Source organism: Dasypus novemcinctus, chromosome 7, assembly GCF_030445035.2.
Source record: "Dasypus novemcinctus isolate mDasNov1 chromosome 7, mDasNov1.1.hap2, whole genome shotgun sequence".
In the NCBI taxonomy this organism is placed as follows: domain Eukaryota; kingdom Metazoa; phylum Chordata; class Mammalia; order Cingulata; family Dasypodidae; genus Dasypus; species Dasypus novemcinctus.
The window spans coordinates 21,608,230-21,623,086 of NC_080679.1; the positions used below are offsets into that span (position 1 = coordinate 21,608,230).

A 14,857-nucleotide genomic window follows, 5' to 3' on the forward strand; every position below is an offset into this window, starting at 1 on the left:
CATAGAGATTGGCAGCGAGCTCTGGTAATGACGGAAGTGTAAGTTTCTGAGTCCTTCAAAACGGGTCTTGTAGTTGAAAATAATAAATCTTAATGAATAAATTCACATCAGAGCTTTTGAAAATTCAACTCTCCTCTGAGCCTGGTACATACGACTGGAGATGCATTGCACACAGGTTGGTCTGAGTAGGTGCAGGGGCCACTTCACCTGCATCTGGTGTACCTCACTAACCTCAAAGTTTTCAATTATAAAATAAGAGTAGAGTGTATGGAATAGTATAATACACTCTGGCATGGACACAGCCCTAATTTCTCACCCTCAGCCTCCCCAGGCTAACACAGCCTGTTCCAGACACTTCCTTGAAAATGGTTTTCTTACCCTGATGCTTTTGGGAGTTATGGTAACAGGTGTTTTGACTTGCAGTGAGCAAACACAACTGATACAGACCCAAAGTCAAGGGCTGTGCATGCTATTATCCCAAGTGGCAATTTATTAAGTTAAGTAAAACTCTAATTCAATTAGGTTTCAACATGGGAAAATATCGACTGACTTTCTTTTCCTGTTGGGAAGTTTAAGAGTATGAAATGTTAATTTTTTGAGGAAGTTCAAACAGCTCCCCTTACCAAGATCTTGCAACAATGGCTAGAGAAGACAAATCCTATTTCAGAATAAAGGTTGGGTTAATAAATTTAAGCTGATGCCTTGGCAAAGAATTTATTAAATTGGGCTCTCCTGCTCTAGAAGGGAGAAACTCCTTGCTCCTTTTTTCTTAAATTATGTGACTTAAAATATTATAGTTAAGGAGTGTAGTGGTTAATGTTGTTCTATAAAGAGATCAAATCCCATCTATCCCCAGCATGCTGGTCTCCTGGAGCAAGAAGTGTCTTTCCACTTTATACTGTCACCTCTATCTGGAGTGATTCCTCCTCGAAATCATAACCAAGGTTTAAAAATGACCTGGAGCTGTCTCCACTCTCAAGTTTCCCTCATTCTCTGCACTATCAAACATGGAGCATCTGCCTCTAGGGAGCAATTATTTTGTTCTCCTTGACTATACCATGAACTCCATGATAATGGATTATGTTGAACAGCAACAGTCATATATGGACAGCAAGGATTTTGTGTTTTCTCATTCACTTCGGTTTTCCAGTGTGTACCAGATGTAGAAGGTGCTTGGAAATGCTTAGAAACCATCTGTTGACTTGAACAAGAGTGTAAGCTACTCTTATGCAGGGATTCTATCTTTTCACCCCTTTTCTCTCTAACCCCAAGCACAGTGCTCTCTCTATATTAACTTTTCAATGACCTTTTGATATAGGAGTTAGAAAGTCTTTAATATCTTTGGTGCAAATCCTCTCTCATTTTGAGGAAACACTGGGTATGTACCTTGGAAAAAATCACTCCATGTTCTACGTTTAAACTCTGCAGAGCTATGAAAGAGTTGGGGAAGACACTGGGGTCCATTAAGAGCCTTATATTACAGTTTCTCAACATTTTAGCTGTGCAGTTACAATTCTTGCTGCCGTCATTGCCATTTCTCTCTGTCTCCTCACACGAAGTTCCCGGGCTTTGAGCTCCTCGAGGGCATTTTATTATATCCTATCAGGTTGTCATGAATGTAGCCCATTAGCCCAGTGACTGGCACTGAGTAGGTTTAAAGCAATTGTTGAAAGAACTATAAATGAATTAACTGTTTAACAGGTCTTCTTAAATAAAACACTTCATTCATTCTTATAATACTTACCTCGTAGATGTTTAGTTCTATTCAGTGTTTTGTGCTCTGAATGGAATGGTGAGTGGCTCCGTTTATCCTCCTGTTCAATTTATTTGGCTATCCAGGAGCTATGCCTATAATGACCATAGAAATGCAGGGACAGGCTGATAAAGAATATAAAATAAAAAGCTTATTGTGACAGGGAAGGCCAAATTTAGGGCATATGTCCTGTGGGGTCAAGGAGACTCATGGCTCCTTCTTGGAATGCCTGAAGACATGAAGCGGAGATGGACAGTGTTAATGGTGGCAGTGGAAGTTCCTGTTGTGCTACCCCTGCTCAGCCACCCCTGACTATGACCATCAGAGGCTCATGGGAACTGCTGCAGGACTCTAGAGGGTCTTTGAAGCGCCTCCATTGACTCCTGAAGTTTAGCTCTCTTCCCACCCCCGGCAATACCCCCGAACAATGCAGAAGGCAGAGGACTCCTGCATCCATTTGCCCCATCAGTAAGGGGTCTTTCATCCGTTTTAGCATGAAAAATTCATTAAGAATGTACTATTATTTCATCAGTGAAATCCTCAAATTTTAAATTAAATCCATAGGTCTGGTTTAGCAACCGCCGTGCAAGATGGAGGAAGCAAGCTGGGGCCAATCAACTGATGGCTTTCAACCATCTCATTCCTGGGGGATTCCCTCCCACTGCCATGCCTACTCTGCCAACATACCAGCTGTCGGAGACCTCTTACCAGCCCACGTCCATCCCGCAAGGTATGGAGGGATGGGGTGGAGAAGATGAACACATACCTTCTAACAGCCTTCCCTCGTGATTATCTTATACAGGGAAATCCTTCTACGATGCCCCTAGATCGATGCTGTTTGTATGTTAATTCTATGAAATCCGGTTATGCTGGATGTGCCTCTCACATTTCAGAAACATGGTTTGTTCCACGACATATCCGAATCTCTCTAGATAAATCATGCTGTAATTTAATGCTATTTCACTATTTCAAAACAAAACAAAGCAAAACGAATGAAACAAAACAGGCTTCCCAAATAAACAAGTGATTTGCTTTTCTTTTGTTAAAACTTTAACTCTGCATTTGTACTCCAGTCTGCAATTAATTGAAGTTGTATGATGGTTACTAACTCTGGTGGTACTAGAGAAGGTAAGCTTTGATGAGGGAAGGTAAGCATTTATTAGCACATGGAGGTGAATGGGACAATGAATTTATTTTGAATGATAAAACATGGCATTCAGGCATTTGAAATTATATGATTATGCAAATATTTAGATGCTTAAAAATATATTGGTAAGAAATTTGAGATGTACAATTCTAACATTGGTTAACTCTATACTGGGCAATTCCCTCATTGCCTAATAACACTCACTACCCGAATAGGTAAATTAGTATTGTCAGTGTGATTTCTGCATTCAAATTCTGGGTGAGTGTGCTTTGAGAGTATAGAAAGATGTGCTTGCTAATGTGTGCAGAGATATGGCTATATTTGTTCTGAGTGATTCTATGCCTGCCTGGTAGGAAACGCAGTTGGAGCTTAACATATGCTTTGACCAATACTGCCTCGATGGTACCGTTGGCTTGTTGTTTTGAGCACTTTCGCACTGAACTTTCTCCACTGGCCTACAAAGGCACCTTTTGGCTGACAGTCTTCTTCATTTCAGCTGTGTCGGATCCCAGCAGCACCGTCCACAGACCTCAGCCGCTTCCTCCGAGCACTGTACACCAAAGCACCCTGCCTACGAACCCAGACAGCAGCTCTGCCTACTGCCTCCCCAGCACCAGGCATGGGTTTTCAAGCTATACAGACAGCTTTGTGCCTCCATCCGGGCCCTCCAACCCCATCAACCCTGCCATTGGCAATGGCCTTTCACCTCAGGTCAGTCCCGTGTTTCCAGACAGACGATTTGCTGTATACCAGAACCAAATAGTCAGTTCCCCGAGGCAGGCATATAATGAATTGCCAAATTTAAACCATAATGTATTCTTTATACAAGCCACATGATTTCAGTTTTCTAGTTTCCTTTCTCTCCACCCTTCCTACTGGTTGCATCAACGGTTGCAGCTTCGACTTCAAATTCAAGTGATTTTTAAATGTAGTCATGGACACTTTGTGTTTATACTTAGTTGTCAAGGCATTTGTCATGTGTCGTCTTTTCCAACCCTAGTTCTGGGCTTGGTCGAGAAGCTCACAAACATTGTGTTGTTTTGGTTTTTTTTTCAATGGTATTTGGTCAGCTGATGGGCTTGTGAGCAAAAGCACCTCAGAAGAAAAATCCAAAGCTTTGACAAAACAATCCGAGAGAGAGGAAACAAGTTGCGCGAAGAAACCCAGCTGATGATACAGAACTGGGGAATAAATGAGTTATAAATGCACAAATTAGGAGAATTGTGGCTCTTTGGGAATATATAGATATTTGAATGTTGTAATTGTTTTTCTAATTTGCATTGGACTATGAGCTTTTCTTGGAAGATCATATTAATAAATTGCCTTGATAATTGCATGTCAGAGGGTTGGTTAAATTTCCTACATGTAGCATCTGTCTGAGGTTGACATTATTAGCGGTTGTTTAAATACTGATCGCTTGATTTTATTAGAGACACGCGGCCCAGGTGGTGAGGATAGCTGCCCACTAAATTTGGAGAAATGTCACAAAGGGGTTGCAATCTATAATTGCAATCGAGAATCTCTTCAGGGCTGAGAGTGAGAGTTTTAACAGCTTTATCTGTTCTCAACTCCCTTTTTTCTCTTGGTGGCTAGGAAAACAGAGAGAAGCTCAGAATGACACAAATGAAAAGTGAAAAGACAATTATACTCAATTACACACTAATCAGTGACTATCACCGCCGCCTAAGCACCAAGAGGGCATTCTAATAGGCAGAAAATGAGATTTTAATGGCACAAAGGGTGGCCAAAATAACGACTCATATATCTTTGCCTTCTTCGTTTTCTTCAACTTGTGGTTTGCTTCTTGGGAGTGGAGTTCCTGGGCTCTGCACAACGGTGATAACTCCAAGCAGCTGAAAAGTTCAAAGCTGTGGGAGTTGAAAAGAATGAATAGCAAAGGCAATGAAATAAACATTTCTGCCTAAAGGCAAAAGTTCATAAACCCTTTTTTTGTAACAGTGAATGTAATTAAGTTTCATAGATTCCAATAGCACATCCTGGGATAAAAAATAAGAGGTAGCTTTAAACCTCGGCTGAAAACTAACAACATGACAACAATGAAAGTGCTTCCTGGAGGACTTTAATAAATTTAATTTCGAAGTGCTGGCATTTGTAAATGCATGAAAATCATGGACTTATATTAATAGATGCATCATTCAAATGTCCAGATTTCATAGCATATAAGTTTCTTCCACAGAATTGAAATAACATTGGAAGTAGTTTCATCTGCATTTTTAAACATAAATAGTTTTGGGCCATAGAAAAATCTTTTTATGAACATGATTTGGTTGAAAGCTTTAATGAAAGTAAACTCAGATCCTACTGCTTCTGTAAGGCAGGATCCAGAATTGCCTCGGCAGCCCTTAGAACCTTATTCTATGTAATGATAATGAAAATATCAATAGTAATCTCTATTATATAAGTGAAACTGCTAGTTTAATGTATTATATAAGTGTATTATCTTGTATAGTACAATAAATCTATTATATTGTCATATATAAATATTCTATATATGGAACTGCTAGATATTGATCTTGAAACTGTTAATCCTTTGTTTCAAGGAGGTTGGCTATGATTTCTGGGTTGGTGGTAGGGTAGGAATCATTCCAAAATCAGGCAATGGAAAATTCCACGAGCAACTTTTCCTGTATTTCTTTACTGTGCTCTTACATATTACATTAATTCCTTACTTATCACATTGGACATATTCAGGATATTTTGCTTTTCTGCCGTACATTTCCACCTTAAACCACCACATCCTTTTTCGGGAAACAATTTTGATGGTAATGTCATAGAACTTTGTATCTTGATTGTTCTCTAACTTTACATTTTATCATGGGCCTTTCCCCACCTATTAATTTTATAAATTGAATTGCATCTGAAGTTTTTGAATCATTGTGGATCTCTTCTGTAGAGACTATTAAATGTTAAAAATATTTGTGCATTTTATTAGACTCTTCCTAATATCACTGAATTTGATGTATTGATTACTGTTCAAACTTGGAAATCATGAGCTAGCAAGTATGTGAACTGTAGTGGAATGGATTTTATTGTTTCTTGTTAAGGAATTAATAGATACCATCAGGACAGGTGAATCATTTCTCCTTTTGTGAGTAAACAGTGGCTGCTTTTTTGGTTTGAGGTTTCTAACATACCTACCTTCAAGCAAAGATTCTTTTACAGCTCAGAATCAGAGCGATTAGGCAAATGATGCTTGTTAGATGCCCTCTGTTCTTCTCTCAGGGAAAGTCTCAGCTTTGTGAGGGACGGACGTGAAGCATGGCACAGGACGGCCATACCTGTCTAGCTGCTCAGATTACAGTAGCAACCAAGTGACATGTATTTGCGACATTCTAATCTTGGAATCCTGATCAAAACTTTTAGAAACTTTGGTCATATCCCTCTTCAAATTGCTGAAAGGCTCTGTGCACTACTTAATTGGCAAGTTTATCTGGTTCTGAGAGAACCAGCAGCTTTAGTTGGGCAATTGTCCCCATTCTTACTTATGGAAAACTGAGATCAATGCAACATGATCATCTAAATGACAGAGTGGAGGAGCTAAGAGCCAAAGCGCTCTCTCTCTTCTAGTTATTACTCATAATTCTACGAACACAAATGGTATATTTCACTCACTGATTTCCATCAGAGGAAGCAGAAGTTTCTGTGAGATTTTCCGTGGACTCGGGCACTGATATTTGACCTGGTTTTTCTGCAGCGAAGGTGGACGGGCTCCACAAATGGAGCAGTTGGCTTCACATTCCGCCAAAGGTTGAATCCATCAGGGAAATTGAGGCGAGATTCCTGGCGATGAGTAGGGGGAGGGGGTGAGCTAATGACCTCAAAATTTCTTACTGTCTCTGCATAAATATGATCTTCTGAACTCTGTAACCCTTTTATGGGATGGGGTTTGTAGTGGGTGATAAAACACCTTCTGAGAAGAAAGCCATTTCTCACTGTAACGTGGGTTTCCCCCTGCAGTAGCATCCTTTATCCCCCCCCCCAAAGGCGGTGCTCCCTTGGTGTGGCAGAGAGTGCAGAACACAGGCAAGCATAATGCAGACCATTTATTTCTCCTTTGTGCCCAGGCAGCACCGTCCCTGCACCTTCCTGCATGCGTAGGAGGGGAAAAGGAATGCCGACTGGGACTACAGAGTGGCAAGGAAACACTACCATATGCTCAGGACGTGAGACCAATTATCATTTGGCCCATGTTCTTCCAATTAGCTTTCCTTTGCAAGAAATCCTAACCTCACTGCTCGTCTACCCCCAAAACACACATAGCCAACCCACCCCAAACAAGGCCAATTAAATTAACAAACTTTTATCGTTTCATGCCCCACCTCCCATCCTACTTCTACAAATTCTATAGATCTTTGGTGACAGCTTCTAATGTTTTTTTTTTTTTTTTTTTTTTTGAGTGAAATACAGTATCAGAGGGTTTACATGGTTTCTAGGAAGCTTTTATATTGTTAGGTAGTATACAAAAATGGGCCAAGTTGGCTGCATTTAGGGTTCATCAACCATTGCAAATGATTCTTCAAATGTTTTGGGTTTGGTAAAACCTAAAACACATTTTGCCAAGCACTTTTCCTCCTAAAATTTTAAAACTGTGTATTTTAGGGAAAATTTGACCCATATGGTTTTGATTCATTTACTCTTATATCATTGACTTTTTTTTTTCCTATGGAGCCATTTGATATCCAAGATGCTTTCTGAGCCTTTCCTATGTTCATTTTAAGCATTTGCCTCCTTAAAAAGAGGAAGTTCTATTTGCAGCCTCAGAGGCCATAAATTCTGAGTACCTTCTCAATTCAGCAGTACTTAAAAAATACATTTGGTATATATCTGGATTATTATGAACACATTTTATGTTTAGAGCAGATGGGCAGATTTTGGTTTCTGGTTTATGAGTGAAACCAATGACAAAATAAGAAAATAGGCTTAAATTACAAAAAAAAAGTTTGGTTTTAGAGAATGTTGAACTGTTATTAATAAATCCCCCATGGTAAGAGCTATACTCAGAGGCCTCATTTCACATTTTGTCTAGGTCTTTGGTAAGGTGTAATTGAATAACCAGTACACCTGTCCTATTTCATGGATAATCTACTGAGGAAAGAAAAAAATTCTCATAAAGATTTGTGTACCAGGCTTTAAAACGCTTGAAGAGAACCCTCATGTTTGCTCACCACTCAGCACTTCAGGAGCAAAGAAAAAGTCTGCAGATCTCATCAAGGCTATCGACCGTTCATTCATCTGTTAAGTCTGGTTGAATCATCACAGCCTTGTGTGATGAGATACTCTCTCTGAAATAGACTCAGAAAGAACAGATAGCTCTTTCTATGAACGAGTTTGTGATTAATAGCTCAAGACGTGAGGATCAACATTTGTTCTTATTCACATTTTACAAAAGAAAACCTTTAACTCAACCACCCATCCAGTTGCTTTTAAAGAATAATATTAAAATTGAGATTATTAGTGTGTAATGTATGTAAATTGCATATTTGGTGTCAGCTACGCTTATTAGCCGGCTTCTCCATTTCATGCATATATGTATTAGACTATCGTGGTTCCATTTCAAATTAGATTTCAATTGCTCGGCACAGTTTCTTTTGACAAACATTTGTTAATCCTGAAACTTATTAGGGAGAAGCATTTAAGTGTTAATATGTGTACACAAAACTCAAGACTGCTTTTGATTTTGCTTGTCATTTTTTGGGACTGCAGTGTTAACAATTACCTCAAATTCTTTAGCTGCAAGGCAAGATGGTGGTTCCTGGACCATTGAGAGTGTAAGGCCTTACCTGGAATCAGTTTGTTATGTAGATGGGATATAGTCATTAAGAATGGTTGTGCTGGGTAATTTTTTGTTTAATATAGGGAGAAAAATTTTCACTCTGGCATGGTAATTCCTTGGCCTTCTCTTGCACTGTTGATACTATGTTAAAGTAGGTCAGGTTTACTCCGGACAAGCTCCTGTTTTAGGAGAGCTGTTTTTCTGGACATGTCCAGAAGCTACTCGATGACTAGCCTTCCAGCTAGGCCAGTTGTTTTGTCCATTACACACATAGATTACAAATCCTGTGCTCTCCTCTTACCTGCTTCATTGCTAAGAACCAGACCAGCAGGTGGCCTGCCACCAGCCCATTTCCCTGTGGGGATACTTGCATCCCTTTACACTTTCCAGAAACTTGTCTGGGGAAGAAAAAGGCATGCTTTCGATTACAGATTTTGGCTGGGTGCGAAGCAAAGTTTGGACAAAGAGGCATTCTGTGCAAAGTGGCTGCCTCTCAAAAGTGAGCATTTTTCTGTTTGATTTCCAAAGCAGTTCATGAGCTCATTAGCTGGGCTTCATGTTTATGAAGTTTCAGGATGTTTATGATTATAAATGAACCATTCCTGCTATACCAGAATAACCATTGGCTACTTGCATGATTCCATTCTGCCACGTTAGGTTTTAGAGATGTGCTACTCCATGGTGAAAACGTTGCGATTAATCCGTTTGTTGAGTCAGTGCAGGCTATAATTGACCTAGTGCCTTTGGTTTTTCTCCGAAGGCTGTGGTTACTTCCCTTAAAGACCGACGAGAGCCCTGGTTTCTGTCAGCTCTAGCCATAGCCTCTTGAGTTAGTTACAGATTTTGAGAATTGTGAACGAAACAACTACTTGGCCAAAATCTTCTTTTTAAAGGAAGGGAGGGAGTAGCAGCCAATGACTTCATCTAACATCATGTCACTGAAATGAGTCACAAGAAAACTTTTCCTGCTGGATTAAAATTTTTTTTGTGTCTGCTGAATTGATTTAAATAGAAAGTCTGTCAGCTCTGTTCCTCTGTACACTGGGCAAAATCAAATGCAACAACCCCATGGTTTTTAGGCCCATTTGAAGTTCCTCTAGCCATTGAAGAGGAAAAAATTGAGTATGATTGCTTAGTCTATAACTAAGCTACTAGAATAAAAAGTTTGTCTTTGTAGTTGGTAATACACAGAAAAGTCATGCTGGATTCTAGTGTGAGGCCAATGGTCTGAATCAGCCCTTTATATGTGGTTGGAATGCGATGTAAAGCTTTTAATTTATTACTGCATCTGCAAAATGGCAATATCTACAGAAATCTGAATACTTGCATATTTATTCAATTAGGGGCTGAATGTGTGCTTTGTACTGAGCAGACACAGAAGACTTGATTCAGTCATTAGTTGTGTACTATTTTTTTGTTTTTTTCCCCCGAAAGAATTTGTCTCTGCAAAACAGTCTGGGTTTCATCAGAGGTGTATATTTTTCAAGGTACAGTATAATATTTAAAAATTACTCTTGACATCTAGCTAGGATCCAGTCAACTAGAGTTTCTGAGATTAGTGATTGCGTTATTCCCACTGATCAATGAAAAAGATGGCAAATTGGGAGCCCCTTTGAGCCAGAGTGTTTTGTAGAATCATGGTGTAGTATCACTAGGTGGAAGGGAATATTTCTCAGCTGTCAGATGACTGTGCAAGCAGATGCTTAGTGCTGACCTAAAGAAGAGGCAGACATTAGTTAACGAAATAACTATCTTTTTTTCTCACAAAATTCTGATGTCTCCTTTTGGGCAGCTCTTATTAAAACATCTAAGACTATTGCATTTGTTCTGAGATTGGAATATCCTCTTCAAATTGAAGCTGATCCTCAGTTTGTATGACTCCATGGGAAAAATTCTCATCCAGTATCAAAACTTCCATGACTCTCCAAGGCAGAAATTTCTTGTTTTAGCCTGTCTTGGTGCCACATTTCTGTGTTTATGCCTTGTTAAAGCACATACCACATGGTATTATTATATTATAATTTATCCATTCTCCCCTTTGACTATGAGCTTCTAGAGGAATTGTGCTAGGTCATAACCATCTTTGAAAACTGAGAAACCAAACAGTACCTCATAATAAAGTCTTGCTCTCTGAAGCGAGCTCCTTGCAACTGTGGTTTGGGGAAAAGTATTCTGAATAAAAAATTTTGGAAATGTTACAAATTATATCCCTTCATCTTTCAGAATTATAGTGCACATTAGCAATGTGGAAACATGGTTAGCATGATTTAACTCAGAGTTTCTCTAATTTGAGCATGGGAGGAGCCCTTTTATGAATAACATACTACCAAAGCTTGAGGAACTTTTTCTAGGAAGTGTTAAATGAAAGAAAACATTGGGGGAGGCCCAGCTCATGATTTGTCCATTTCTAAAATGGTTCCCTTGATTTTTCCCTACAACTGTGTGTTTCTTCCTATTTAACCTCTTCTACCTCAACTCATTGTCCACTCTCTGTATAAGAACTGAAGCAGGAGCAGAGTAATTTTTAAAGAGGTTATAAATTGCTTACCAATAATTGGATAAGGCAGAGTAGTGAGTAAAGGAAAGAAAGAGAATTCCTGTGGTTTAGTGAATTGATTGCAATGTAGGTATAACTGATTGATCTAAAAAAGGAGCCAAGAGGTCAAAAGCACTATATTTTGATTCTTGCCAGTCTCTTGTTAGCTATGTATCTTTAGCTTAACCAACCTCAGCTTCTGTTTCTCCCTCTTGTTAAACTTGGAAGATATGAAAAAGAATTGTCCTACAGAGTATGTTGAGGCACATGGAACTTAGGAAATTTAAATGCTTTTTGAGAAAATACAACAAGACTTTCATTACTGTTTATTAAAGATGTCATGAGTACCTCTGATTGAAAAATATGATTTTGTTTGACAATGACAAATGAAGCAAATGTGGAAACTGAGTAACATCAAAGGAAATGCAATTTCTTGGCAGACTGGTGTATTTTCAAGCTTTCCACTTAGATCCTTTAAGGCACTGAGAATTCCTGTTGGTGTCCATACCGAAGGCAGGAGTTCTAACATGCCTGGCTAAGCAAGTCTCCAGGAATAGAAGACACTGAAAATCAGGTGTTTTTATTTTTTGAATCATGGAGTAAGACCATAACATGGGAACACATTACAATGAAAACAAGAGGCTACCATCCTTCATTCCTTGGGGCTAGGGGTGTGAGGGGAGAAGGTTGGCCTATTGTTTTCCCTTTTCTTATTCTTGCTTTGATATATTGAAATAGAACATCCATATGAATAAGTTTAAAAAATATCCAGTCCATCTTCTATACTATGAGACACGAGATAAATTGGAAGCATGGTATCTACCTCAAAGGCAGGGAAATCTAATATGCAGTGATACTTCTCTACCACCAGCAAAGTGCGAAGGTAGTCAAAAAGTTAAGGACAATACAGAGGTTTTGATCAGTAGGGAACAATCTAACTAAGCAATTAGAACTTAACCAATCAGAGGGCATTCTTTTGAATCACTAGATCACAAAGGCTCTATTTGTCAAGGTCTGCAGGAACTGATTTAGTTTCCACTGTAGGCCCTATATATGGCCAGCCTACATAAATTTCCCTGTGCAATCGGAGACATTGTCTTTGCTTAATTTATGATCAAGAACTCAAGTAAGTTTTGAGATGGAAAAAAGAACACAGTACCATTACTGACCCAGTGCCCCTGGAATTGGGTATGTGGGGGTGGGGAGTTTAAGGTAGATGGGATTTTAACTTAGAGATATAGTAGCTTCTGGTTCCAGGAAGTCTGTGTTCTCAGATGGTGTCACCTATTTGTAGGCTTGCCAAAAGTTTCAGTGCATCTTAAAATGAATGTTTTTTCTTCCTTACCGTGAGGCTTGTAAAGCATTTCTTAAGGCGTATGTTCATTCTTAGATTCTTTTGCAAGCCTGTCCTTGCAAAGCTTTCCCACAGTTAACAGAAATAGGTTTTCCTGACATCTACTCCCTAAATCAGTCTTGGTCTTTTCTCTATCTTGCAATCATACTTCCTTTCATATGAAGAGACAGGTAAGGAAGCTTCCCTTCTTTGGACTCCAGACATTTGGTAGATGGAGACTCATGACAATAACTTTGGACAGCCACAGAAATATTTGCCTTTATCAATCATGGGCTGGAAGAAAGAAAAAAGAAATTTCCTTCTTGAGCTGGGCTACCGGTAGTAGGCTGGAATGTCTGCCCCCCAGATTGTTAGAGTGTTGGGTGAGGAGCAAAGTTTAGGGCAATGGGAATGTAGTGCAATAATGTCTCCATCTGCTTGGGAGGTGCAGAGTTTGAAACCCTTCCTGCCAAAAGGCAATGTGCTTTTCTGGTTTATGACAAACTATTTGTGAGTTTCAGAGTGGAGCTGGGCAGTTCAGGTTTTGCAGTGTTTGCGTCTGTGAACTATTATTAGGGTGACTCACCCTGCATTTCCTTGAATGTAGGTTTACTTTATGGGCAATTAGAGACGACGTTTTAAACACCATCTCCTCAAAGTATTGTGGGATGCCCAAGCCCCATAAAGCTTTTCCCCTTTGCATATTTAGAATCCTAGGTCCCAAAGGGTCAACTAATATTTAGCAAACGTGTCCTGAAGTTGTCATGATATTAAAGCAAGAGATATATTTGATTTGCCACAGTCATATTTTCAGACAGGTTATTGAAACAGCAGTAGATTTGGGTGCTCACCCTTTAGAGGGCTACTGTGGTTGTGAGAAATTTCCTGAAGTGAAAAGAGTTAGCAGCAGGTAATGTCATTGCTCCCAGAAAGAGTTTGAGACTCTGTGGTAAGTGATGAATGAGGGTATCTGACCACATCTGTTTTCCATTAGAATGGAACACTGCCCTGACATCCTTGGGAGCATTTGTCAAGATTCCCTCGATGGAGCTTCTGTGAATTACATGCTGAAAATGTGTCAGGGTCAGATAAGAGGATATCATTAACTCCCCAAGTTTACTCAGGGCTCCGGCAGTCTTAATATGCTAACGGTCAACAATTTTCCTTGACCTGTTTTGTTATATTTTTCATTCATAGAAGGAAAAAAATATGTATGCTCTACCCCTCCCACCCTGAATATTGCACATGTTCTTTTCTCATAAATCATATTAATTGCAGACATGGTCACAAAGCATATTAAATGCAGGCATGCGTAAATGAATTAAAACATATGAGAATTTTATGATGCCCATGGTGGGTCTAACATAGTCAAATACCAACTGTATTAACTGGTATAATGTTTCCTTTAGGTGAAATGAGCGTTTTCTTCATGGACTTTATTTTATTGATAATTGAACCCGGTGTGATTGTTCATCTCTGGCTTGAAATAAATTATACATGTATTTTATGTTTGTGATATGGTTTATATATATGCGTGAACACACACACATGGATCTGTAGCTCTTGTAAGCCATTTCTACGTTAATTCTTTGGTTAGATTTACATTTAATTATCAGCCACTGAAGAATATTGCTCTCAATTTAAAAGCTTAACTGTATCGAGAAATAAATATTCTAAAGAAGTGGTAAAACAAAAGCAATTTCTGTAATTGGCCACAGGACAGGAGAGTAAAGCATATGCATCACCGAGAGTCTCGCTGAGACAGTACTTACTGTACTCTCTACAAATGAAACTTGGCATCACAGGCAACATATGCAGCACACTTGTCTGGCACTCGTACTCTTTCATCATGCATTAAACATAGCTACTTGTAGAATGCAAACTAAGGATGAAAATAAAGAATCAGGTCTGATTTAGCGGCATTTTACATGCACTGCTTTCTCCCTGGTTAGGTAACCGGCGTGCCCTTCCCGTAACTCTCGGGGTGGGTGAGAAGGTCACCCTACAGACTTAAGAGAAACTTCTGCCTTCAGGCAACTTCCCTCTTACAGCTTTCAAACAGACAGAACCAAAAATCTAATTATTTAGATGCTAATCAACTGCAGGATAATTCCTAAGGCATTCGAATCCGAAGATATTTTCAGGAAAGTCTCTGCTGTTTAAGTTTAGGCCTTTCAGCCTGGATGATTCAGTTGCTGAAATTTAACCATTAGGTGACTCCAGTCACACCCACATGGGCAAAAAATATTTGGATAAAATATTTTTTTTTTTAAGTTTTGGGAATAAATTATATC

General features: G+C 39.2%; 1 protein-coding gene across 1 annotated transcript in view; it reads left to right on the forward strand.

Moving 5' to 3' along the window:
• The window catches only part of PAX3 (paired box 3), a 93,274-nt gene that overhangs the window by 71,200 nt on the left and 7,217 nt on the right, over positions 1-14,857 (forward strand). Inside the window, exons 6-7 of the mRNA XM_071216000.1 lie at positions 2,318-2,483; positions 3,397-3,611. Of these exons, the coding sequence (XP_071072101.1) occupies positions 2,318-2,483; positions 3,397-3,611 (381 nt within the window). The remainder of the gene's footprint in view (positions 1-2,317; positions 2,484-3,396; positions 3,612-14,857) is intronic.